The following is a 26,931-nucleotide window of genomic DNA, read 5'->3' on the forward strand; positions in this document are numbered from 1 at the left end:
AGGAGAGAAAACCAACGTCCCTCTCCATCCCGGCGTGCACTCAGGGTGCTCCGGGTGCCCGTCAGCCAGCCCTGGGCTCCAGCAGCTCACCGTGCCCGTGGCCACCCCCCGTGTGCTCGGGGCTGGCGCAGGCACCGCGGCACCGGCACGGCGCAGTCGGGTGCCGGAGGCAGCACTGCAGCACACGAGGAGCATCTCCCGCATCCCAGCTCCTCTGGGAGGACCCGGGATGCTGCGCCGACAGCCGACACGAAGCCAAGGGAGCCGGGACAAGCTGCCTACGGAAACCTCCCAAGAGCCAAGTTTCAATTTTTATTTATTTTGGTTTTTTTCCCCTTTCTCTCTGTTTAAAAGCAATTTGTTCCATGTGCGGTGGTCCCACGGCATCCCGCCGCTCCCGCTCTGCCCCCGAGCGCACCCAGGGTGGTGGGACAGGATTCTTTTTTCTTTGCGAGGTGCTTTTTGCTTCCACGATCACACAAACTGTAACAAGCTTTACAAGAAAACACTGGCGAGTCCCAAAGGGCTGGCAGCAACCTTCTTCTGCACGGGCCAAGGGCAGGAGGCTCTCTCTTCCCCTCCTCCTTCATCATACGTGTCCTTCGGCCTCTTCATCTTCAGCACCAGGAGTTTTCGGTCCCTTTTCACACGCTGCTTTCTCCGCTGCTTTTTCAACTCCGGTTTTGCTAGCTGCTTCCTGCAAAACAGCAGATAAAGCACACGGAGCTGGAACCAGGAGAAGGTAAGAGCAGGCAGATGACGGCGATGCTGGGGATGAGTACAGGCCGCCAAGCCCAGCAGCGCAGGCAAAATTCCCCCCCGGCTCCCCCCCACCCATCGACCACCACAGCTCAACCAGAGGCTCCCATTTTCTTGCCTCAGCGCCTGGCAGAGGTCAAACCTCACCGGCTCAGCGAGCTTTTGGGGAAGGTATGGGATCCACTGGGAATGACGGGATCCACTGGGAATGATGCGACCCACCTCAACGGGAGCAGGGGACCGGCACAGAGTGAGCCTGGATGGAGGGATGCAGGGATGCAGGGGCACGGAGGAGAGGGACACGGGGATCAGGCAGCAGCACCCGAGCGGCGATACGGGACCGGGTGCAGCCCACACACGCGGTGTGGCTGCAGGTGAGGAGCACGAAGGCACGGTAAAGCCTTACGGCTGCTCCAGCAGTGACTCTCCCCACCACCAATGCTCCGCGGTGCCGGCAGCCAGGGTCTGCACTGGTCACTAACTCCCCAGCCTCAGCCTCCAGGCACGGGGTCAGCAGAGATCGTACTAAAAATGACCCATGCAGGTGGCTTGCAAAGCTGCGTCCTCTCTCGTTACAGTACACCGGGTTTTGTTCAGAGGAATTTTGGATGAGAGCCTGTTACGAGACAGCGATCCCTCCCTAGGAGCAGAGGAGCAGGCTATTGCCTTACCAGCTTCAGGAAACCCATACTATCATGTCTCAAAATACCCTTGGCCTTGCCAGAGACAGGATGACATTTTATTTTACCGGCTACCAGGAGGTCATCAACAGTCACTAGCTGGGAACAGCAAAATGAAGTACAAATGCCAACCCTGTTGTCAGCTCGCACTGCAAATACTTTTATTGATGACCGAGCATCTGATGGCAGCCTCTGCGTAAGAGAGACCAAGAAATGAACCACTTTTTCCCACCGCAGCAGGCTCTGTCCCTCCATCCTCAGCCTGATTTATACTTTAACTGTTTTAACCCGTCACCCCTCATCACAAACCTGCCGAGCATCCTTCAGCACAGCCTGCCAGACGGCCAAAAAACGGGCAACACGCACCTTGGCATCCCTCTCCGCAAACTTTGCGAACATGTTGGCGTAGATCCGCCGGTCCCGCTCGTTGTGCTCCTTCGTTTTCTTCTGACAGACGGAGATCTGGGATTTCGCCGCTTTGTTCTGTGGATTCACTTCCAGCACTTTTTGAAAGTCACATTTCGCCAGCTCAAACTCATTCATCAACAACCTGGCTTCGCCCCGCCGGTACAAGCCCTTCTCGTTGTCCTGGTCCAGTCCCAGTGCCTGGGAACACACAGGGCCCTCTCAGCAACCTGGGGCTCCCCCGAGGCCCCCCCCTTAAGGCTGAAGCCTCACTAAATCTGCCAAAATTAGGACAAGGCAGCATGAAGTCTCCAGAGCGCTTGCTCTACAAAAACTGACTCGCCTCCGTTAGCAGTTGGCAAGTCATTAATATAGTTTGGTTGATGAAATATTTCTCGTCGCATAAAATCCCCCCGAGAGTGGCAGAGGTGGTGGGAGAGAAACCTACAGACAAGGAATCAGGTGTAAACGCTAAACCTGAACCCACCGGAGCACAGAGAGCTTGGAGCAAGGGAGCCAACGCATTAAACGTGGTTTTGTCTCCCTATTTCAGCAATCACGTTCTTTTCCTTGAGTAAAAGCATCTCCGATTATTCGCCTTTTTGATTACGGCAACCAGCTTTCCCAGCTTTCCCACACGCAGGATGCTGAAATCTAAGCCTTTTATAAAAGAATTCACAGTTTCCTGACACAGACAAGGTTGCTGCTCTCTTAGGGAATGGCAAAGCCCCATCCCACCCCCTCAAGGGACTTGACCGGCTGCAGCTCCGGCTCCAGACCGGCACCCAGCGCCCAGGTCCAGCCCGGGCAGACCCGAACAGCGTCCTCAGGCTGTCGGTCCATGCAGCGTCCATCCACGCGGGTCTGGCTTTGCCTCAAAAGCTGTTCTAAGCGTATGCCCAGGTGGATTTTGAACTCCAAAACGCACTTTTGCTCCTGCAGTCTCCTAAGCACGCAGCATCCTCGGAGAACCCGAGGGGCAGAAGGGATGCCACCATCCCACCGCCTCTTGGAAACTGATTCTTATACAGAAATTCAAAACCCCCCACGCTCCCAGTAAAAAAATGCGAGAGGAGAGGATGCTCCAAGCCCCAGGCTCGCGTGCCTCTACCTTATCGCAGCACTCGACGGCTTTGGCGTATTCTCGCAGCTTCAGGTAGCACATGGCCAGGTTGAGGAAGGCAGCCAGGAGGAAGGAGTCGGAGGCTTTCGACTCTTTCTCAGACAAGCCGTACTCCATTTCCAGCCAGGACACGATCTTCCCATACTGAATCACCGCCTGCAGGTATTTGCCTTCCTGGGATGGAGCAAAGAAGAAGAGGCTAGAGGAACCCGTGCCGACAACGCTGGGTCTGCTCCCGAAACAGCCTGCAAACAGGTTATGAGTTGAATGTGGTGTGTTAAATAAATAAAGGAAGAAAGGAGGATGCTGAACACCTACAGCTGGGGCCTGGCCAGAGCTGCTGGCCCCGCAAAAAGCCAAGTCAGAGCTTGCGTTCCTCCTCTGCACAGAGCAGAGGAGCATCGGGGTGCCCCAGACTGGCATTAAGCCCCTCGGCATTAGCCCTGGCCACATCCAGCCCTGGGAAGAGTCTGATCTGCTGTCCCACTCTGCAGCGAGCGCACGTGGGCACGGCGATGCCGGGAAAGGAGCAGGTATCTCAGGGAGCGAGAAAAAGGCAGAGCAAGGGCAGGACTCGCCCTGCCCAGCGCCGTTTGGGGGGGACACGGCTTCTTCGACACTGCCGACTGCTAAGTCGTGTATCCGTCACCCCAGATTTATCTCCATCTCCCTTGCTCCGACTTTTACAAACCTTGAAGTACATCGTGCCTTTCTCCTTGACAACGGCAGCCTGCTCCAGCTTCTCTTTGGTGTCCATCTCCCACGACTCCTTGGCCTGCAAAGAAACACTTGGAGCAGTCCCAGCAGAGCACGGCAGCCCACCGCACCCGGCAGGACCACACGGCCTTCTAGCACTGCTCGTTAACAAGCAGGGCTCGTCAAGGCAGTCTTACATAGGGTGAACCCGGCAACTTTTTTAATTTGAGGGACTGGGGACGAGGAGACGCCCAGAGCACATGTTGGGGTGCGGACCTGGAGCCCTTTACAACAGAGAAAGCCTTGCCAGGTTTGGGACTTCCCCCCGAGCAAGGTAGTTTGTCCACCGCAACCCCCCAGGAGGAAAAAACAGACAAAAAATAAACTCCAAAAAGGGAAGAGGAGGGTGGGAAGAGACATCCCCTGGCAGAGCGGGGATGTGGTGGGTCTCCCTCCCGCTCCGGCCAGGGGGATGGGGTGGGGAAGGGACCCAGCTGGGGATGCGGCACAACAGCACCTGCCCCATCCCATGGGCATCTCCTGCATCCCGTCCCCAGCCTCCCCATGGGCACAGCCAGCTTGGTGTGAGCTGAGTAACCTGGGGCTAGCCAGCCAGACACGCCAGCTTTTAGCTGTGCAGCCCAGGGGAAAAGAAAAAAAAGGGAGAAAAAGGGGACAACAGGGGGGAGAGAAAGGGGACAACAGGGGGGAGGGAAAGGGGACAACAGGGGGGAGGGAAAGGGGACAACAGGGGGGAGGGAAAGGGGACAACAGGGGGGAGGGAAAGGGGACAACAGGGGGGAGGGAAAGGGGACAACAGGGGGGAGGGAAAGGGGACAACAGGGGGGAGGGAAAGGGGACAACAGGGGGGAGGGAAAGGGGACAACAGGGGGGAGGGAAAGGGGACAACAGGGGGGAGGGAAAGGGGACAACAGGGGGGAGGGAAAGGGGACAACAGGGGGGAGGGAAAGGGGACAACGGGGGGAGGGAAAGGGGACAACGGGGGGGGGGAAAAAAGGGGACCAAAGGGGGGGAAAAAAGGGGACCAAAGGGGGGGAAAAAAGGGGACCAAAGGGGGGGAAAAAAGGGGACCAAAGGGGGGGAAAAAAGGGGACCAAAGGGGGGGAAAAAAGGGGACCAAAGGGGGGGAAAAAAGGGGACCAAAGGGGGGGAAAAAAGGGGACCAAAGGGGGGGAAAAAAGGGGACCAAAGGGGGGGAAAAAAGGGGACCAAAGGGGGGGAAAAAAGGGGACCAAAGGGGGGGAAAAAAGGGGGGAAAAAAGGGAAAAAAAGAAAAAAGGGAAAAAAAGAAAAAAGGGAAAAAAAGAAAAAAGGGAAAAAAAGAAAAAAGGGAAAAAAAGAAAAAAGGGAAAAAAAGAAAAAAGGGAAAAAAAGAAAAAAGGGAAAAAAAGAAAAAAGGGAAAAAAAGAAAAAAGGGAAAAAAAGAAAAAAGGGAAAAAAAGAAAAAAGGGAAAAAAAGAAAAAAGGGAAAAAAGAAAAAAGGGAAAAAAAGAAAAAAGGGAAAAAAAGAAAAAAGGGAAAAAAAGAAAAAAGGGAAAAAAAGAAAAAAGGGAAAAAAAGAAAAAAGGGAAAAAAAGAAAAAAGGGAAAAAAGAAAAAAGGGAAAAAAGAAAAAAGGGAAAAAAAAGAAAAAAAGGGAAAAAAAAGAAAAAAAAGACAGTACAAAAGGAACAAGGCTAGGAGCAAATAAGAGAACCAGCCTTGGACCCCAGCCAGCAAAATAAAACAAACCAACAGAGAAGAACAAACTCAGAACACCAAGATCCTTGGTGACGTCTCCGCTTCAGCGGGGGCCGGGCTGCAGCCACGCCAGGGACAAAGGGTGGACGCTGCGAAGAGCCCGGCCTTCCCGTAACCCGGGGAGGGACCGCTCCTGCCCTCACCTTTTCAAAACTTTTCAGCGTAACCTCGTACACCAGCTCCGCGTTCGCCTGGATGCCGTATTTCGGCTTCCCCGCCTCGCCGAAGCCGTACCTGCGAGGGCAGAAAGCGGCTGTCAGAGGGGGGTGGTGGTGGAAATCCTCCTTTTGGCAGCGTCTGGCCATTAACTCAGACCCAGGTCACCAATTCTGTCTCACACCCAGCTCCATGCCTGCAGCCTTCTAACGTTTTGGGGCCAGGATGATGTTATTTGCCATGAGGAAAGATATTTGACAATATCTGATGCATTGTATGTTGGGAATCCTCCTTTTGGGCTGCGTCAACTCCGTCTTTTTACACGAGTTTCTCTCCAGTGTAAGGACCCAGCCCTGGTGATTTCCAGCGAGACATTTTCCTTTCAGCTGCAAGACTTGGATAAACCCCTTTTACCTGATTTTTTTAAACTATCTCAAGATTCCTGCCTACACCCCGCTGGTCGATGGCTGGCCCTGCGGCCCTGCTAACCCGAGGCTCTCCTGGAGAGTCCCGTTTTTGGGATCGCCATCCTCCACGAGTGTGGGAATGACCTCGGACACTGGAAGCTTCGAAGTCGACTGCATCCCCGCAGGGACGCTCCTTACCGTGGCCCGAGGTAGAGGACGCAGTGCTCTCCCCTCTGCATCTTCTCCAGGGCTTTGTCGATGCCGATGGGGATGTCGTGGTCCTCTCCTTCGCCCACCACGAACTTCACGTCTTTGCAGTCGAACCTGGTGCCGCCGCAGAATCCCTCCAGGTGAACTGTGGGGAGGGGAGAGGCGATCGCACCCAGAGCCGCCCAAACCGAGGCAAGGTGGGCTCCAAAGAAAGCACCTTATAAAGCACTTTCTAAAGCAGATCTCCCAAAACCCAGCACAGCCTCCGGCGCTGGAAGGGGCTGGGGGCAGCCAAGGAGCCCCTGATGAGCAGAGGGGGATGGGGAGGGCTTGGGAACGTTGCTGAAAAGCAAGAGAGGCATATCTCGTCTAACCAAGGACCAGACAACAGATAAACATCGTGACTAATATGTTCCCCTCACACTCCACGGCACGAGTCAAGTCTTACTGGAACTGGATATTGCTCCTGGCACGCCGCCACGCAGAGTTTATCACGGCGATTACAAATCTTCCATACCGTCCTATACCGCCCTGCCTTCTACCTCGAGAACAAGGCTATGTTCTCCTGCCTCTAAGAACTCAAAGTACAAGATAAACATTATTTATTTATTTTTTTTTTAAATCTTCAACCAATAACCGCACTGTTCCAGCCCCAGACGCTGGCAGAAGCGCAGCCGGAGCGGACACCGGGTACCTGGCACGTTCGCCACCTGGTACTCCTGGCTGGGTTTCCACAGCAAGATTATTCGTTATTTATTTGATCCCGAAGACGTTGCGGGCTTTAAGGGACAGTTTTATGCTCTTTGCACTCTGCTTGCAGTGTACAAGGCATATGCGTGCAGGGAGGTATAAAGTAAAAGCAACTTTGTAAGGAACTCCTACGTATTGCTTAAAAAAAGCCAAAAAACCCCAAAAAAAGGCTTTTTAAGAGGAAAAATTCACAGTAGGCATTAATGTTGGTACAACTGTGTTTAAAGGCTTCGCAGCCTGGAAGGATGTGAGCTTTACCTTCGCTCGCTGCAGAGCCGAGAGAGCAGGATGGGACGAGCAGGATGGGACCTGAGCTACCTCAGGGCACTGAGCATCCCACCCCGGGTGGCAGGAGGTGAGGGCAAGCAGACACCGTGCCGGACACGGCCGAGAGGGTCTGGGCTCCGTATGGCAGCGCTGCAGCCTGAGCTGAAGGAAACTTGCCCGTCTCTGCCTCACGGACACTTCCCTGCCCTGGGACCTACGGAAAGTCCCCGGGATGAGACGCACGGAGCAAGACCGCAGGCAGATCCCCGTTCCCAGGGCAGGTCCAGCCCTTGGGGATGCTCTCCCCACCATGGGGATGGGAGACCGAGCTCTGCCTCTTCGCCCCGCTCCTGCCACCAAAGCCACGCTGGGACTCAGCACGGCAGAGCAGAGGATGCTCACACGCTTGCCAGCACCCCGGGACGCATCCTGCATTCCTCACTGGTGCACAGCAACTGTGAGGCTCAGGCTGGTGTGTGCTCACCCGGCTCGGGATGAGGACGAAAGGCAAATCCAGCTCCTCCGGGGCCGACCTCTGCTTCTGCACTACCCATACCCAAGCTGGCTATTTTCTTAGCCACAGAAAAGATGAAAATTCAGCCTAAAATACAGGTAACCCAGCAACCCCACAGCACCACGCCATCTCTCCCAGTGAGTACGGATCCATAATCCCTGACCCCAAAAGCAGCACTAGAGCTCGCCCAGGTCCCCTGTCCCCAGTGGGATGTGGCAGCAACGGGAAGATCCCACTTTAAACCAGGACGCACAGGAGGATGCTTCCCTTCGAAGACAGCTTTGCTCTATTTTAGCTGCACATAAAATACACCGGGCAAAGGGGAAAAAATCTCCGCTCGGGTTTCCAGGAGCAGGTCAGCTGGCTGCAGTCGCTCTTGGATTACAGGGAAAAAAAAAAAAGCCACCGAAGGAACATCACTCCGGTTGCAGCCCTGACTTATTGTTCTCTCGGTGCCTGCAGCGATTTTGTTTTTGAAGAGCTGAGAACAGAGTGTACCGAGTGCGGCTGGCACACGAACTTGATGTGCTGACAGCAATTTGTACTCAGATTAAAAACGGAGAAGGAGGAGGGGTGGGGGGGGAAAGGTTGTAACAGAAGCTGGAATGCCAGATTTCGACTGCAGCCGGGGCTTTAGGGACAACAACCGCGAGTCAGGGTCTGCGAAACTTCAAACCTATAAAAACGCTCTCAAAACGCCAGCCTGGAGACGCTTGCTCCTGGAAGCGTGGTTTCTCCCAGCCTAACTCCAGCAGCGATGCACCTCCCAAACATGCAGCTGAGAGAAGGCATCGCTGCTCCCCTGGGTCCCAGCCTTGTCCCCGGACGGGCTGCCATGCCGGCCCCACGGCCGCTCCGTGCCCGGCGCCCACCATAAACAGCACTGCATTTGTTATAGAAAAAATTAATAAAAAGCCTATTTGCACCCAAAACGCTCATGCAAGGCTGCCTGGAGCTGCTTCTCCTCATCCTCTCTCAGAGGGATGTATTTCAGGGTCTCCAGCCCCTGGATGGACAGGGACGTCTAGCGATGCAGAGGTCCAAAGGGATCACACGCCGCGGGAGCGCGTGGCTGCGGACGGAGCGGCTGGCACGGCGGGCGGGCTGCCGGCGGGATCGGCGCCGCGTTCCCCGTCTCCGCCCTGCGCAAGGAACACCGGTGACGCAGGATCGCCTCGGAGGGCATCGATCTCCTGGACCCTGACCAGGCGTCTGCTCCCGCTCGCAGCGACTGCTCCGACGGACGCTGGCGTTTGAAATGGGGAAAGCAGCAGCAGGCTGTGGGGGTGCGGCAGGCGTACGACGAGCCTCGTTGTTTGGCTCCTTATGTCCTTCCAGAGAAAGGATTCCTGGCTGGTGCCTCCCCCCTCCCTGCCCCAGCCCCCTCCGGAGCCATTAAACCATCGGAAAAACCTCGAGCTCCAAAGGGAACAACCACAGAGTGACTAGGGCTCTCCCCGCCCTCCGCACGGGGCACGACGCTGCCTGGAACGCGCTCAGACCCGATGGAAATACAGAGGAACACTGGATCTACAATGATTTCCACTATATTTAGTCTCTGAGTTTAATCTTTGGGGTAGTGGAGCCGGCTTAAGCTCAGCTGATGGCTGGTCCCCAGCTAGGATGCTCACTGCGAGAGGCAGACAGCTGAGTGAGTCAAAAACTCATTTTTCCTTAAAAAAAAGCCTCGTTAGAAGCATGAGCCGTTCCAAGGCGGTGAGCTTTATGAGCTGTCACAACTCAGATCCAATTTCTTCTTCACTAAAGGGAGTTAATCTTTGTGTACGGGAGCTCTGAAAGGGAGAAAAGCAAGTAACTGCCTCCCGGACGGAGCGAGCTCTGCGTCTGTGGCCAAGTGGCTCTTGAGGAGGAAAAAAAGTAAAAAAACGAGCCTGACTTCCCCCATCCAGCCTCACGAAACCTCTGCTCCAGAAACGTGACCAGAACGGGGAGAGCCCGGCAGGGCCTGAGCTCATCGTCCTCTGGCATCGGCTGAGAGCATCCCAACCTCAGCGAGCCCTCCACATTAACTTCCTTCCCGCCCCCCCCATCAGCAGCAGCCCTCTGGCTGTTGGGGGGGGGGGAAGAAACAGCTCCATTCTGCAACAGATGCAATAAAACCCACCAAAGCTCCAATTGACATCGGAACAGGAGGCCAAAGCAGCTGCTGGCGCCTGCGTCGCTGCCCGCCGCGCTCACCAAGGGATGCCACTGACCGAGGGTATCCCGGCTGCCGATGCTTGCGAGGCGAGGCAGAGCCAGGGTTTTGGCAGCCGGCACATCCCGGAGCAGCTTGGACACTGCGATGGATGCCAAAGGGTCGGGGGAGACATCCGAGCCCCAAAACCCCGCAGGTTTGCTCCCTCCATCCTCCCCCAGCCGCCGGCTGAGTGGCAGCGGGGCTCGCAGGGACGCGTTTGCCAACACGACTCAGAAAACAGCGTGCAGGTTATCTTCCAGTGGTCGCTCCAGCCCTGCCTGGCTGCTCCCGCAGCTTGAGGTTTTCCAATCAGCCCGGCTGCCGGCACCGTGCCCAGGAGAGCTCGGCGCAGCATCCCCGGGCAGGCAGTGAGCCGCTGCTCTCCCAGCCCCTCTCCATCCCGTCCGGGCTCCGGATGGGTGTAACCGCAGCCCACCGCGACGCAAGGCCACCTACGCGGTGCCGGCAGCTCCTTGCTTGGGAGAAGCAAGCGGGGCTGCCCCGGGGCAGGCTCACCCCTCCAGCCCCCGCCGCGGAGGGACCGGCACTCACTTTCCACCGTGGCACCTTCGTTAGGGTTGGAGTAACCTTCTCCCTTCCTCTTGATCCTCCGGATTATCCCTCCGTCCTCAAACAAGTCCTCGCCTTTGAAGTCAAGCAGCTCAACCTAAAAAAAATAAAATAAAAAAAAAAATAATGAAGACAAGGTGGGCAGAGCTCAGGGAGGAGGAAGGAGAGGAGAAGAACAACAGGAAAGGCACAAAGCGGCAGTTCATCCTCCGGCTGGAGAGCCAAGCCAGCTAATTCTCCATTCAGCTGACGAGCAGAAGTTGCCCATAAAAGCCAGCTCCAAGCCGCAGCATAATACACCCAATTTATTAGAAATTGGGACACATCCAGTACCTGAAGCGTAACACAAAGTAACAGCAAAAATAAGTTTATTAAAGCCTCTAAGGGCACAACGCGGCCGGGACTGGAAGATGCTGTGGAAGCTGCCTGGGACCAGCACGGGCAGGAGCTTCCCCCTCCCTCTCTGACAGGACCAGCTCCGACCCACGGCTTAGTCCCCGCTGGGCTTGGAAGGACTAAGCCTTAGCTTTGGACAGACCCCTTCCTCCCACCCCACAGACCCCTTCCTCCCACTCCACCGCCCTGTCCCACAGACCCCTTCCTCCCACCCCACCGTCTTGTCCCAGCCAGCCCTGCCCAGCCAGCGCCCCATGCCAAAACCCTGCCTTCCCTACCGCCCGCGGCACGAATCCGTTTTCAGTGCCCAGAGGCATTTCCCAGCTGCTTTCTCCTTCCCATGTACATTTTTGAAACGAGGAATCTGCCTGCTCCCCCCCCCCGGCCCCGGCAGCGGGGCTCTCCCCAGCCGGAGCTGCAGTCCCAGTCTCTCCAGCCCAGACACAATTTCTGAGAAAACCCTGGCAGCGGTTCCTGGAGCAGAGGGACACGTTTCAGGAATCCGAGCTGGGGTTTTTGTTGGGTTGTTTTTGGTTTTTTTTTTTTAATTTCTGAGCTGGCTGGCAAGGCAGAGCGGCAGCGAGCGAGCTCATCCATGCGCCGGCTCGCCGGCATTACTCGCCTCGAAAAAGAGGGTGGCATTGGAGGGGATTTTGGGGGCACTGCCAGCAGAGCCGTAGGCGTACTCTGGTTTGCAGAGCAAGTAGCAGACCTCTCCCTTCTTCATGGTGGCCACCCCGATGTCCCACGCCTTGATTACCTGACCTAGGAGAGAGGCAGACGTCAGGCAGGAGGGAGCGACCGGCAGCCCAGAGAACACCCAGCCTGGGTGCTGCGACGATGGAACCCCCTCCCCCCAAAAAACACACTCAGAAGTCACTTAAGGCAGGGCTGACGCTGTCCATCTGTCCGGCAACAGGCTCCCACCGCCGCCGGGATCAGCCAACCGTCCCCTCGGGATCAGCCCACCGCCCCCCAGGGATCCCCCTGGACAGACCCCCCGGCCTGGCTCACCCTTCCCCAGGCTGAAGACGAAGGGCTCGTTCCGATCGCGGCTGGAGTCGAATTTTTTACCGTTGGCCAGTTTGCCTTTGTAGTGGACGTAAACCTTGTCCCCGATCATGGGCGACTCATCTTCGCTCCCAGGTCGTTTAATAATCTGAGAGAGAGAAAGCACCCGTGAGAAGGGAGACCACGGGACAGCTAAGGATGCGTGTGGACAGAGAGGGGCACATGTATAGACAGATCTATACACACACATATGCATTTTTATATATATACACACATATACACACACAGGCATGCATATATATAAAAATATATATACACACACACGCGCATACACCCCAGCGCTGCTCTAAACCAAGGGAAGGCTCGAGGGGGAGTCATACAACTCGTCCTCCACCAGCTCCTAAAAATAAATCCCCCACCGGAGCCGCGGCGACGGAGCAGGACAGGGCTGGGGGCAGAGACCCGTTCGCGCTTCGCGGAGGCGTCTGGATCAGCGTCGGGATCGAAACCCGAAGCGAACGCAACCGCGCTCGCGCTCTGCCCGTACACACTCTGCTCGCAGGGGTGTGTCATTTCACTACTCGCTCCTTGTCAACACTTCTCTGTTTTGGTTTTGTGTTTTTTTCTGAATGCCGCAGCCTGGAACAAGCAGTTCTCGAGCTGCGGATGGAGCAGGGGAGGATGCTATTCTTAGAGGAAAGGTCCTGCTCAACTGGAGAAGAGCAAGCGCTGGGGAGCAGAACCATCCAGAAACAGCCCTGAATACGAACAAGGGGTTGTGGAGCCGACTGGGTGACCTCAGTAATGTGCTCTTTCTAACGTCCGTGAGTCACACAAAAATGCTTTGTGGATTTACAGCTAATAATCTGATTAGGAACACAATAGCAGCGAAATTCATTGAGCAGCCTGAACCCATCCGTCTCGAACACCACTCCGTCCTTCTTTATCCCAAGTGATATTCATCTCCTTCGTCTTTCGAATTAAAAAAAAAAATCAGTCCTACAGCCCTGCAAAACACCAAGGGCTGGGGACAGCGCCCACCAACACGACCCCAAAAGGCAGAAGGCAAGGCAGGACCCTCCCGGCAGCCCCCCTCACCTTCAGGACCCCCCGGTCTCGAGCCGGCGTGATGTCCTCCCCGCGCTCGGCCAGCGCCGCCGGCTGCACTTCACCTTCGCTCTTGGTGGCCTCATCAGTGGTCATGGTCGCCTTGCATAAGCCCTGGACCTGGGGAGACACAGCAGGAACCCGTCAGGACCCTGGGAGGTGGGGTCAGAGGAAAGGGTTAAAGAAAAATCAGCAGCTCGGGGCCGGGGCAGGAAGCTTCGAGCACGTCTCAAGCCTGCAGAGCGGAAAATCCCTTCCCAGGGGCCACCCAGGCTCCGAGGAACCGCGGCGCAGGAAAGCCTGATGTGCGACGCGGGGGGTCCTCACTGCTCGGGGACAGCTCACGGAGCCTCCTGGTCTTCATCTTCAGCCTCCCTCGGTCAACACTGCACCCCTGGCGTTGCCTTGGGAGGCTCCCCCAGCCAGAATTTTGCCCCAAAACGCACCGGCAGGGAACCCACGCACCACCCAACCGGCTCCCGACACCAGGCAAAGCGTGGCAGCTGATCTCGGGGTGCTTCCACCCACCAGGATCTTCTGCGGTGACGCTCTATCGACGCAACGGCACTTTGACGCAGGACTGGCGCTGAAGCACCCACATCGGCAGATGGGGACGGCAACGGCGAAGCCAAGAGATGGAAAGTCCTCACAGGCAAGAAGCAAAGGGCTGATGGCCACCAAGCTTCACCCGTCCCTTCCGGCAAGAAGCACAGGGCTGATGGCCACCAAGCTTCACCCATCCCTTCCGGCTCACATCGAGGTGGGCACCCCTTGGGTATGGGCGCATCAGGCTAGCATTTGCCTTCTGAGTTATTTTATGTAATCCAAGATTATTTTCCACGAGGAACCACCTATCTGTCAGAGACACCACTATTCGGAAAGCAGCACCTCAACCCCAAGCAAACCTCGCTCTGCCTTGCCCACCACGAACACCCCAAGGAGAGACCAAGCTCCAAGCCTCAGGCAAGCGAGGCATCGCCCCGCACGGCAAGTCCTCAAGGCACAGGAAGCCTCTTCTCCAAAAACTAAACCAAGCCCACCACCAAAAGAATCCCAGCTATTTGAGTGGATAAAGGGAAGATCCACAGCAAGACTCGAAGAAATTGGGGTTTTTTTGGACAAACTGCTGCAGCACCGCGCTCCTCACGTCACCGCGCGGGCAGCCGAGGTGCCAGCAAAGCCCCGTTTCTCGTCACTCGCCAACTTTTTCGAACGCTGCCCGGTGGAAAGAGAATTGCCGACAGTTGGAAAAACACGATTTCCTGATGCTTTCCTTCAGACCATCCGGCTATTTTGGTAGCCGCGCTGCTGTGCGAGACGTAATCAAGGAAACATGTGATGGAGAATTAGAAAGCGATGGGTTGAAGACAGAAACCAGATCCACCAACGCCGCTCTCGTTGCGAAACTTCCCCACAGCCTTTGGTGTGGAAGCTGATGTCAACCAGCAGGAGAAATCCTTCATTCAGGGGACTCGAAAAGGGCAAAGAAAGGATGTTTTCAGCTCCAAGGGCAGACAAGTTGTGCTGCAAGAAGAATCGCGCTCTTCGCGCCCGGGTGGAAAGGGAAGAGCCGGAGCCCGGCCCCCCCGGCACAGGAAGCCACCGAGACACAAAGAGCCCCGCAGTGGAAGAAGCAAATCGAAAAATAAGGGAACCACTCGCTGCAATGCTCAATTATGACAGTCTTTGGCGTAACATTTAATGAGATTTCACATCTGCTCCCTCTCCCCTGCTCTGCTGAGGCTTCAGGTGGGAACACCTAAAAAAAACCACTAAAAAAAGCAACGTGGTGCTGCGACTCGTCACCTCGTGGGTATTTATACATTGGAAAACATGCCATCGGTTACTTCGGAACAGGTTTTCTTACAGCGAGGGTGGTGAGGCCCTGGCACAGGCTGCCCAGAAAGGTGGGAGATACCCCATCCCTGGAACCACTCAAGGCCAGGTTGGATGGGGCTCTGAGCAACCTGATCCAGTTGACGATGGACCTGCTCTTTACAGGGGGGTTGGACTAGACGGCCTTTAAAGGTCTCTTCCAACACAAACCATTCTGATTTGGGCACTGAGATGGCCTCCAAGCCACCATGGTCCACGCTGCCCTGCCACCACCATGGCCGTCCTTCTGGAGATGAGCGAGGAGGTGGTGGTGCCCATCGTGGCATGGGCACGCTGCTGGCACCACACACCAGCTCAGGGCTTCCCAGCACAGGTCCTGTGCAGCACCAGGGATGCAGCATCCATAACCCATTTATTAAGGACCAGGAGGAGCCCAAAAAAAGAGGAGCAGCTTGCAAAAGACGTGCCACCTCCTGGGGCAGAAACTCCCAAGGTCAACTAAGCAGCCAGCACTGGGATGCAGAAGACGGAAAGGGAGGTGCTGGCTCCGGCTCGCCGGTTACTAAATCCCACCAAGAGACATCTAAAAATATATCATACGCATCCTTCTCATTATTTTTCTACGTAAGCAATTAGTGGAGTCATCCAGGGAAGCTGGCCAAGGCGAGCGGGAGGGGAGATGCTCTGCGTCAGAAGCGGTGGGAGGGATGGAGCCCGCAAGACTGGCTGCTAAGATGTGGTCCACGTTATGAAAGAGCTCGAGACTCCTCCGGGCCAGCGAAAACGGCTCCAACTAGATTAAAGACCGCGGAGCTGCCGCTTATCTCTGGTTTGGAGCAGCAGCAGGAGGCTGGCTGGGGTCCAAAATCCCAATTAATTTGAAACAAACAGTTGTAGGGGGAGGGGAAAAACCCCCATATATCTGCTGCTCCCCCGAGATTTAAATACCAGGGAGCTGGGGGCTGTCACCAAGAGCCGTGCAAGGTTGCTGGAGGTGTCAGAGCCTGAATCCTCTCACTGCGGGACCACGCGTGCTCCGGATACCGGGAGGGGATTAATTCATCACCCTGCGCAGAAGCCTCCAGGTGTTTCCGACACCCCAGGCAGGTCCTGCTCTGCTGCTGCTGTTACCCACCAGCTGAACACTGCCAGGCTGTAAATGGAGCCAGGCTGAACCATCCTCCCTCCTCCGCAGACCCACGCTGCTCCAGTTCCCCGGGATGTCGATAGGGATGGTTGGGAGCAGCAGCGAGGGTGGGGAAGGGTTGAACCCCCGGGGCTGGGGATCCTCCTCCACCCAACATCGCTGAAAAGCCACCGAGAGGGAAGGCATTTCCACGCAGGGAGAATAAAAGCCGGGGGGAAAGTAATTAAAGAAACCCAGAGCACGCCCCAGGAAAGGTGTGCATGGACGGCGGGGCGGTTCTGCACATTTTGGGGGCAGTTCTGCACATTTTTGGGGCGGTTCTGCACAGCCTGATTTCTCCCACGCTGAAGCAAAGCCCCTCGCACGAGTCTGCAAACCCCCCAAAACGCCCCGGCTCGAGCTCCGAGCCCAACGCTGGCACCCGGTCCATGCCTCCGGCCACCAGCCCAGTGCTGACGGGGACCCAGAGCTGCCACCTCTGCCCTCCCCAGGCCCCATGAAAAGGCAAAGCTGCTCCTCCGAGCTCAACGGAAGGCTTTGGGGGTTTCACCTGCTCGCTTTTAATCAGCCCCCACTCTATGGGATGACCCGAAAAATCAGTGTCGCTGTTTAATCTGTAATTTAAGAGCTGTAATAAACCAGCTTTAAAATCCAGGGGTTTTGACATCTGGATGCAATCTCTCCTCCAACTGCAACTCTTTCAGCGTTAACTAATAAGAAATCGATGAATGAGCTTCTAGCTGAGCAAAGAAGGAGGCTGGCGAGCTCGGGAGGCTCCTACACGTGCACGATGCGCGCTTCGCGCCGACCAGCACACCCCAACCCCCCCGCGCACGCCTGTCCTCAGCCCCGCTAAACGAACAGAAACTCATCAAATGGCTCAAAAGCGACGATGGCTGCATCCTCCCCGCATGCAGATTCACCGTCTTCCCCAACACCCACCAGCGGTTGCCAGTATTCCTTTTTCCCCCTCCTCCAGACGGAGAGCAGCATCCCCGCGATCGACGCTCAGGAGCAAACGATGCCTGCGAGCAATGAAGCCGCCCGCAGCGGGCAGGGGCTGCCCAGGCAGAGCATCCCCCTGCACGCCCCAACACAGCCCGGCAGCGCTGCGGCCAAGACCCCGATTTTAGCACTGCCATGCAATCAGACATTAATTCAGCCGCTGCTTCAGAAAAATGCATTCTACGCCAGCTTTTCATCTGGTTTTTGTTACAGCAGGTACAACAAAAGGCCTTTCCCCCCCCCCCCCCCCCCCTTTTTAAGCTGGGCTGTGGCTGGTGCCTTCCCCACCTTCAGCATCCTCCGAGCGCTGCGTGTTCTCCAGGCTGTCGGCCAGCGACGCCAGGGCTCCGCAGCGAGGCAACGGGCGCATCCCGAAGCCGTTTCCCCTTCGCACACGCCTTGCACCCGACAAAAACTCCGCTCCGGGAGGCTGCCCGCCGCACCCCGCCAGCACACGCTGCGCAGAAGTCCGCGCCGTGACAACAAGCCATTAGTTTTTCCAATTCCCTCTCCACACGGATGTTGCCATCTTCCAGCCCAGAGACATATGAGAAAATTCCGAGCGGAGAATGGGATGCAGATGGCCGACCACAGGCTGAGGACAGACAGGTATCGCACATGCTAGGGTTTCAGCGAGCACACGATCCCGAGCCACGTTTCCTAGAAATCGGCATACCAGGAATTTGCCAGCTCCAAATGGAAACTTCACGTTGCAGCTCCCTCCCCAGAGGCTCGTGGGAGGGGAAAGGGAGGGGGAAGAGAAAGGCTGGGGGGGGAGCGGAGGGGGGCTTGAGGGTCTCACCTTGCCACCATGCGATCGCTGGAGAAGGGCTGAAGGTCCAGAGGGGTCCTGGGAGGTGCCCACCCGGAGATGCCGTGGGGATTCCGCACCAATGGCTGGTAAGAAGGGGAGAAAAAATTTAAAAATAAATAATAAAATTTTAAAAACTCACACGTGCTTTATTCTAAAATAAGGTTGAAGGAGAAGGAGGAACCGAGATGGTCGTTTTAAGCCACAGCCCATGCTCCACCACGGTCAGAAATGGGTGACGAGATCGTGGAGAAAGCCTCCCGCGGCAGCTCCTCTGCTCCCCGCAGCCGCGGGAAGGTGCTTTGACTCGCCGTGTCCGTAAAACAGCGTCCAGCATCTTCCCATCAGCTTCAAAAAAACAACAGGGGGGGCAGGAGAACGGCTATCCTCTGTCCAACTTTTTTTATCGACCGTCGCGGAAAGGCAGGATGAAAATTAACAGGGTGGAAAAATCCGAGCCGAGGGCTCTGGGGTTTGTTTTTTCAGACTCAGCACCAAGCGCTTTCGCTGCCACTGCGCCAGCCCTCAACGCTGCGGGTTGCAACACGGGAGGGAGTTGCTTTAAAACGCAAAGGTCAGGCTAAAAGCCAGCAAGGCTGACCGTACCGGGGCCCCGAATCCCAGCCAGCATCGCCCCAACCTCGGCCCCGCGAGCCGGGCAGCAGCACGGGGATGCACCCCCATCCTCGGCACAGCCCCCAACAGATAACGAAGAACAACCCAATTAGCGCAGCAGCTGGGCTCTCTCCACCGTCCCACCGTGGTTTCGCTTCCCCCCTTGATCTCGAAAACTATTTTTTCTAATAAAACACCTCCGCACTGAGCCGACCGGCCCCGTGCAGCAGCAGAGGGGACGACCGGAGCAGCGATTTTCCCCGGGCGAGGGTGTTTCAACGCCAGCCTGCGGAGCAGAGACCCGGGGAGACTGTGTTTGAGTTGGTAATCAAGGAAAATTGGGATTTTTAAGACAGTACGACCTTCCTTAAGCCCAACAAGGCAGCCCCACGTAATCCTCAGCTCCATCTCGACACTTAAGGATGTGCCCAGCCAGCGAGTGCCATTTCTCACACTCCTACACTACAGCTCGATTTAAAAATCCTTTTTTTTTTTTTTTTTAAATCCAGGCCACTTGACTTTGCCCCCCCCCCTTTAAAATAAACAGCAAAGCCACAAAATTTAAATTATTGCTAGCTGAGTAAGACTCACATGGATCGATTTACTCCCTCGCGTGCACATTGTGCAAGCAGCTAACATCCTGGCGGGTCAGTCATGGCAACTTTTATTCAAAAAAAACCCCAACAACACACAAACAGAGCTGCTCGAATCGCCCAGCACCCCGAGGAACCTCCATTGCACCCAGGGCGAAGGCAGCGAACTCCCTGGTCTCCTTCATCCGCTGCTCCAGGGTTAACTCCTCCTGCCCACGGAGCCAGCGGTACCCCCCTGAGCATCCCCCCGAGCACCCCCTGCATCCCGCCGCCAGCCGCCCCACAGCCTCGCATCCCGGCACCGGACACCCCAGAGACGGATGCAGCCGCCTGTATCCCGAGCCACCTCCCGAGGACCAGAGGGTATCGGTGCTACAGCAGCACAGGGAGGTTTTTTAGCAATTAAGAGAATAACGAAGGGAGAAAAGGAAACTCCTGCATGCGGCTAACTTAAATACAAGGGTATGTGTTCCCGTCACACTCACTTAATCGTTTAGCCTAGCTAATATTTTTAAGCCTCTGAAGTGGTTTGAGTGAAGATCCAAGCCGTAACTAATTTTTTTTTTTTATTTTTAAATAACGTTGAATAAGAGGCTGCCCTCAAGTTTCAGCTGCAGCGAGAGGAACAAGTGAGCAGGACGGCTCGCTGCTCCCTGCCAGAACAAATATTTCGACAGCGAGCACGATGGGCTCAGCCTGTCTGCATCCCCCGGGAGCGCGGCGAGCGCGCCCGCACCAGCGACACGCGAAAGACTTTCAGGAAGGGGATTTTTTTTTTTTTCCCCCTCCCCGAGTTTACAATATAAACCCATTAAAAATCATCTGGCTCCTTCGCTGGCTGCGCAGCAAGGCGATGTTTGCTTGGTGGTTTTTCCAGGTCGCTTCAAAACAAGAAATTGCTTTAATATGAAATGGAAAAAAATAAAAAACTCAAGCGATATAATTTTTTTTCCCCTCCTTTATTCCAAAGGACAAACGTATACCGGGGAAAGCAAAAGCCATGAACATTTACGGGCTGTTGCTCCTCCAAGGGGAGAAGCTGCCAGGGATGGGATGAGGTCGAGGGTTTCGCACAGTGATGCTCTGCGGCTCCCGCTCTGCCGGCCCCCGAAGCCGGCCCCGGTCCCAGGGAAGATTTCAGCTGCTCCCACCGCAAAAATCACCACCAGCCTCTGCCGCAAGCGGCACATCCCGAAAATACCGGGAAAAACCCAGGAACGCCGGAGCCGGCAGCGAAGCCTCTGCTCTCCGACAGCAGGGAGAGGCACCAGCCCGCACCCAGCCCACTCCCAGAGGGGCTGACACAGCCTCCGATGGGGGGAACAACAACAATAATAATAAAAATCCCCAGTAATAAGTGTATAAATAGCTGTTCCACACCGGCCTGAGCTTCTCGGGAGGTGGCTGGCAGCGGGGCCGAGCGCGGCATCGTCCCAAGCTCAGAGCCCATCACACGCAGACGCTCACGTAACAGCGGGGAAGGCAATTTCCTAACGCTTTCGTAAATTAGGATTGTGTAACTGGAAGGGGGGAAAAAAAAATGTAATGATATAGCCAAGCAGGTTATATAAACCATCTTTAAAAAGCGAGGAGCACTTGACATCCCGCTGCCCACCCCCTGGCACCCTCCAAGCGGGTTCGTTGCTGTCGGGAACGAGCAGGCTCCCCTCGGCGCGCCCTCTCCCCCGGCCCAAAGCAGCGAGCACGGAGCCAGCCAGGCTTTTCAGGACACCGGGAAGCGATATTCCAGCTCTGGCTGTGAAACGGGAGGGTTCCCGGCGCACCCCGGGAGAGCTGGGAGCACCCTCCCGGCAGCAGCGACGCCAGCAGCCAGCGAACCCGACTGTAAGAGACAGCTTGGGGGAACTAAAATAGAGACAAAATGGGAATAAACAAGGAACGCCGTGTTTGCCAACTCTGCTCTGATTGCGCCTTTTCTCCAGAACAAATGTGACAATTAAACTTGATTTAATTTTTATTATTATTATTTCTAAAAGTAGCTCATTGCTCGCAACAGATTTAGGGCTTTCGACACCCAGCTTGCAGCCAGGTGCCCCTAAACCACAGCAACCCCCCCCGGGCAGTGGAAATGCTCTATTTAATTGCTTATTAATTGCTTATTCCCCACGCGCCAGCGCTCGGCGGCACCTCGAGAGCCCCTGTGCCGAGTCCCAGGGGAGGATCCCCAACTCGGCCCCAACCCTGCGCACCCCAAAATCACCCAGCACCCAAGACCTTATTTTTTTTCGAAGCCACATGCGCGCCAACGGCCTACAAACGCCAAATCGCAGCGGGCAAACGGCAATTCCCGGCGTGCGGCGAAACGCCAGCCTCGCCCCGCGCCCGATCCGGATTTCTTGGCGAGAACAGAGAAACGCCACGAGCAGCCAAAGCGACCGGGGGGGAGCAGGACCAGCATCGCCGTGGGGTGGGGGGCTCAGCCCGGGGGTCCGGAGGCTGCCGGGGGTGCTGCGGCTTTGGGGTCGCACCCCAGAGGTGATGGTACCAGCGCGCAAGAAGAGGTGGTGCCTCCCAGAGCTCCATTTATTGAATTCTGGGACTAAAATTAGCATAAATCAAAAAATACTTGAAACCGGAATACTTTTAATGACGCTAATTTCCTAAAAGTTTTTTTTTTTTTTCCTAATTTTCCTACTATTTACGAACACGGGACATCACAGGCAGAACAAAATTTAACTGCGGTCCCTCATCCTCCCCCCTCGCCACTCCCAACAGTTACTTTACTCCTATTTTCCCAATTTTCCAACACACTCACTTGCAAAATCCGAAATCCTTATTTCAACCCCAACTATTGCTGATGGAAAAAGCTCGCCGGCTCCGTAACGAACAACTCACATGAACGACTCGCCCACCCGAGCGCCCGTGGCCGTTCCCTCTCGCCCACCAACGCACGGCGTTACGACGCCACAACCCTCGCCCCGCCGCTGATTAGCGGTGCGAGCTCCGCAGCTCCCTCAAGGGGCTGCAACAACTTTATCCAAATATCTATAACTGCCAGCGAATATCAAATAAAACATAAATTAGCATAAAAGCATAAACAACAAGCAAATTACTCTCCATATATTTTATAAAATACTTTTTCCCCCTGAGCCAGCCCGGAGAGCCGCAGCCAGACAGAGCATGGGGTCCTAGTGCTGAGCATCTCGAGCCTTACAGCAAACTTTCTTCTGCAAGCCGGTAATTAAAACCTGCCTAATTACACAGCAGTGATGTTCGTGCAGGACGCAGTTTGGTTTTTGCTTGGGAATTGTCCTTCTCTGCTGGCTCATCCCAGCAGGGAGACGCTCTACCCACGCTGGGAAAGGACAGCGGTACCATTTGAGCGCGTGCTGGGCAAATCCAGCCTTGGGAAGCTGTGATTGTTTGCTTTTATTTTTGGAAAAAAAAAAAAAGAAGAAGGAATCACCGCACAAGCTGCCACTGCGGCCGACACCTCGCTCCGGGCAGGCTGGGCATGGCGAGCAGCTCGCACCGTGCCAGCCGTCCCCCCGAACCCGCTCCACCCCCCAGCCCAAAGCCACACCAGAGGCCACGTGCCATCATCCCTCCCAGTTTCGGCAGAAGCAGTAACTCAGAATCACAGAATTATTAAGGCTGGAAAAGACCTCTAAGATGACCAAGTCCAACCGTCACCCCAGCACCCCCACGCCTGCTAAACCATGTCCCCAAGTGCCACAGCCGCACGGTTTTTGAACCCCTCCAGGGATGGGGACTCCCCCACCGCCCTGGGCAGCCTTCTCCACAATTCCCTAGAAATCTGCTTTTAATTTTTCCCCCCACGCCATCACGCATTTTCTCCAGCACAACCCCTGCCTGCTCCAAGCCCCCCCAAGACACCCCCGGCCACCCCTTCCTCCACCAGCACCCCACCACCTCTGGCTCCTGCGAGCACCCAGCTCCATCGCACCCTCACCTTCCTCCCCCTGCGTCCCAGAGGATGCCGTCATCACCCCTCACGCTGTGGGGCCAAGGACCAGCATCTCACTGAGGACCCTGGCATCCCACCAAGGACCCCGGCATCCCACCCAGGGACCCCCGCATCCCACCCAGGGACCCCCGCATCCCCACTTTGGGCTGGAAAACCCTCAGCACCACTGGAAATTTATCCCTGCTCAGCCCCACACTCCTGACTCACCCCTTGCCCGCAGCAGCCATCGTTCCCTCTGCTTTGGCGGTGTTCCTGTCTCCCCCCCCCCCCCCCCCCCCGGCAGTTTTGTCCCACTTCTAGGGCACCAGGCTGAAAATAAATCAAACCCAAGCATCTCCGAGCACAGCATCGCCGCCCAGCCCAAACCCACCGCACCTGGGAAAGCATCCCGTAAAAGCCAGGTGCAGGCTCTGCTGGGTGGATTTAATGATCTTCTCCCCCCTCAGCCCTTGGCCGGGCAGGGAAGGAGGCAGGAGGGATGCAGCGTCCCCACATTTTAAGGGAAAGAATGATTTGCGCCTTCAACTTTCCTTTTTTAATTTATAATCCCAGTTTCCAGGCTGGATTTGAAGCCCCAGCAATGTCCTAAACCCACCTCGACAGTTTAACCAGCTCCTTATGCAGAGCCACCATCTAAATTCTCAAATATCACCCCTGGGCAGTGGGGTTTTTTCATTTTTCAAGGTTTTTTCCCCTCATGGCAGCAGCTCGGCCCCATCTCCTCGACACAAGGGCCCAGCACAGACAGAATTGTGGAAACCACTGGCCAGGGACACGCCGCTAACGGATGTAACCCCCCCCCGCCCCAAGCCCCCATAGCTCAGCGCGCACAACGCTCCTTCCCGACCCGAACCCGCGGTTTAACAAAATAAAAAAAGGAGCTTTGGAAGAGTTTCTGTTAGAAAAACAGCACAAGCTTCAATAAAAAAAAAAAATAAAAAAAAAAAAATCCCATTTACGTGGTGCGATCGCCCGTAGGTGCTGCCCGTGGGACCACCCGTCTGGGTGCACCCGCGGCGTGGGTGCTGTCGGGGGAAACCACACAGCCGAGCAGAGGAGCTTCGTTTTGTGAGAAAAAGTGGGGGAAAAAATGAAGAATCCCCTCCCTCGAGCAGCCAGCACAAACGGCGGACACCGACCCCCGCCTGGTGGGACCCCAACCCACCGGTGGCACCTCGTTCCCAGCCCAGTGCAGCCCAGCAACACTCGGGGACCTCTGTGCTAACACCCCCCATCCCCTGCACTGGGGTGGGGACCCCATCCCCTTCCCCACGCGACTCCCCAGCCCCACGCAGGACCCCATTGCCCCCCATACAGCCCCACGCTATCCCCCCCCAGCCCCACGTCGACCCACGGTATTCCTCCAGCCCTACACGGACCATGCAGCCCCACGCAGGGGTACCCCAGCCCCACGCGAGGCACCCCCGAGCCTGCCCCCAGCGAAGGCACCGCCAGCTGCACGCAGGGTTCCCCCAGTCCCCCAAACCCACGCAACGACCCACTCAGGGTCCCCCAGCACTCCACGGCCCCACGCAGGGACCTCCAGCCCCACTCAGGGTCCCCCAGCACCCCCCAACCCCACTCAGGGCCCCACACAGGGACCCCTAGCCCCACACAGGGTCCTCCAGCACCCCCCGGACTCACGCGCGGACCCACGCCGGGTCTTTCAGCACCCCCCGGCCCCACGCAGGGATCCCCGCATGGTCTCCCAGAACCCTCGGCCCCACGCCGGGTTCCCCAGCCCCACGCACGGTCTCATGCCGGGTCCCCCAGTACCCCCCGAACCCACTCAGGGACCCCCAGCACCCCTCGGACCCACGCAGGGTCCCTCCGCACCCCCCAACCCCACGCAGGGACCCGCGCAGGGCCCCCCAGTACCCCCGGCCCCACGCGGGGTCCCTCCGCCCCACGCACGTCCCCACCTTCCGTCGCCCCGCGCGCTGCCGCCGCCCGGCTCCGAGTGGCACCGCGCGGCCGCGCCGGCTCCGAGTCCCCCCGGCCGCCGGGCCCCGCCCCACCGCCCGCGTCCCATTGGCAGCCGCGCCCTGCCCGTCTCGGCGGCGGCGCCCGCTGAGCCTTCTCATTGGGTCGGGTGGCGGAGGTATGCAAATCACGACGTTCTCCCCTCCCCTGGCGGGACGGGCCGCCCCGCCCACCCCGCGCACTTGCCGTGGGCAGCGGCGCCGGAGCGGGGCAGGAACTCGGGGGGTTCCGGCCCCGTGCGATGCCCGTGGGGGTGTCCCGGGCCCCCTGCAGTGCCGCTGGGGGGTGTCTGGCCCTGTGCGACGGTCTGAGGGGGACCTGGCCCCGTCTGATGGTGCAGGGCGGGCCAGACCTGTCCAGTGTGCCCGGGGGTCCCGGACCGTGCAATGCCCCGGGGGGGCCCCGGCCCCGTGCAATGCCCCGGCGGGGGGGTCCTGGCCCTGTGCAATGCCCCGGGGGTGGAATCAGTCCCGTGCAATGCTCCAAGGACCCCTCGGCCCCACGCAGTGCTCCTGGGTTCCCCCAGCCCTGAGCAGTGCCGCTGGGGGGGGGGGGGGGCAGCTTCGTGCAACCACCCCCAAGGGCACCCCAGATCCAGAGGATCGCCCAGTTCTGTGCAACACCTCACGGGCACCCCAACCCTGTGCAACACCCCACGGGCACCCCAATCCCACGCATCACCCCACGGGTACCCCCAACCCCATGCAAAGCCCCACAGACACCCCAACCCCATGTAACACCCCACGGACACCCCAACCCCACGCAATGCCCCACGGACACCCCAACCCCATGCAACATCCCACGGGCACCCCCAACCCCGTGCAACGTCCCATGGACACCCCAACCCCATGCAATGCCCCGCAGGTACCCCCAACCCCATGAAACATCCCATGGACACCTCAACCCCATGCAAAACCCCAGGGGTACCCTAACCCTGTGCAACACGCCATGGAAACCCCAACCCCGTGCAATGCCCCATGGGTACCCCCAACCCCATGCAACATCCCAGGGGTACCCTAACCCTGTGCAACGCCCCATGGAAACCCCAACCCCGTGCAATGCCCCATGGGTACCCCCAACCCCATGCAACATCCCACGGGTACCCCAACCCCGTGGAACACCCCACGGACACCCCAACACCGGTCAACCTCCTCGGGGTTTGTTACGGGGAATATCACACTGAAAAGCAAATCATCTCCTGGGGGGGGGACAGGGAGGTGCAGGTTTGGGGGACGCGTGGCAGCTGGGACACACAGAAATGTTCCTGTTCAGCGCGAAGGAGGGAAGATATTTGTGAAGAGCTTCCTCAAAACACCCCACACCCCGGGATCAGAAATAACGAATATTTGCAATTAAACAGCGATCGCTGCCCGTGCGCGTTCAGGTAATGGCAGCGCCTGAGCCCAGAGGGGCAAAAAACGCTGGGGGGGGGATTGCTGGGCAGATTTAAACCGCAGCATCTCCCAGGATTTTTATAAAGCATCGGGTTTTACCGCAGCTCCCAGCCTGCGCCCCAATTCCCCCAGCTTGATCCAATGAATCCCCCGGGCCGGGCTCACGGCAGCGCTGCCCTGACGGACGCGTGCTCGCAGCTCCGCTCTGTGATGTGAGTTTGGTTTTCCCAGCTGTGATTTAGACACCAATGGCACTCACTGGAAAGCGGGAGTTAAAATTAAAGCCTGCTTTAGATTAAAAAAAAAAAAGATTTATTTTCACCATGTTTCATTTTTCCCTCTCTGCAATCACCCAGGTGAACCTTGAATTTTGGTTTTAAACATTTTCCCGCCCGGCCTCTGAGAGATTTGAATTTCCATTTGGTGAAGAAATCTCGTGGGTTTCTAATCTCAGGAAACCCTGCGGCTTCATTCTGTGCAGGGCCCCTTCGCTAACACCCAAACCCCAAAAAATCCCACAGGACCGAGAGCGGCGGCAGGGGATTCCAGCCTGGCTTGCCCTCGCACCATGAAAATGGAAAATTAAT

At 56.9% G+C, this 26,931-nt stretch overlaps 1 protein-coding gene across 4 annotated transcripts; it reads right to left on the bottom strand.

Moving 5' to 3' along the window:
- Positions 1–299: 299 nt before the first annotated feature.
- On the bottom strand, positions 300–24,964 carry FKBP5 (FKBP prolyl isomerase 5). 4 transcript variants are annotated; one of them, XM_075442790.1, is made up of 13 exons: positions 24,890–24,964; positions 17,802–17,896; positions 17,288–17,659; positions 13,003–13,131; positions 11,908–12,052; positions 11,516–11,658; positions 10,480–10,594; positions 6,185–6,341; positions 5,567–5,657; positions 3,659–3,742; positions 2,956–3,141; positions 1,806–2,045; positions 300–697 (listed from the first exon to the last, which is right to left on the bottom strand). In XM_075442790.1, exons 3-13 carry the CDS (start codon positions 17,294–17,296, stop codon positions 590–592), a joined length of 1,407 nt encoding a protein of 468 aa, XP_075298905.1. In that variant the 5' UTR covers positions 17,297–17,659; positions 17,802–17,896; positions 24,890–24,964; the 3' UTR covers positions 300–589. The 4 variants fall into 4 exon arrangements, with proteins under 4 accessions (XP_075298905.1, XP_075298903.1, XP_075298904.1 ...); XM_075442788.1 differs by having other exon boundaries at positions 1,749–2,045; XM_075442789.1 differs by lacking the exon at positions 17,288–17,659 and having other exon boundaries at positions 1,749–2,045; positions 24,890–24,958.
- Between the last annotated feature and the right edge of the window lie 1,967 nt (positions 24,965–26,931).

Source organism: Opisthocomus hoazin, chromosome 25 (genome assembly GCF_030867145.1).
Source record: "Opisthocomus hoazin isolate bOpiHoa1 chromosome 25, bOpiHoa1.hap1, whole genome shotgun sequence".
In the NCBI taxonomy this organism is placed as follows: Eukaryota; Metazoa; Chordata; class Aves; order Opisthocomiformes; family Opisthocomidae; genus Opisthocomus; species Opisthocomus hoazin.

What these genes read in the sequence shown, in the direction of transcription:
- FKBP5 (XM_075442788.1), bottom strand. An exon ending in ATGCCACCCTCTTTTTCGAG is followed by an intron (nt 10,595 to 11,515) that starts GCGAGTAATGCC and finishes TATTTTTTTTAG; the next exon opens with GTTGAGCTGCTTGACTTCAA. An exon ending in CGAAGGTGCCACGGTGGAAA is followed by an intron (nt 6,342 to 10,479) that starts GTGAGTGCCGGT and finishes CCCTCCCCACAG; the next exon opens with TTCACCTGGAGGGATTCTGC.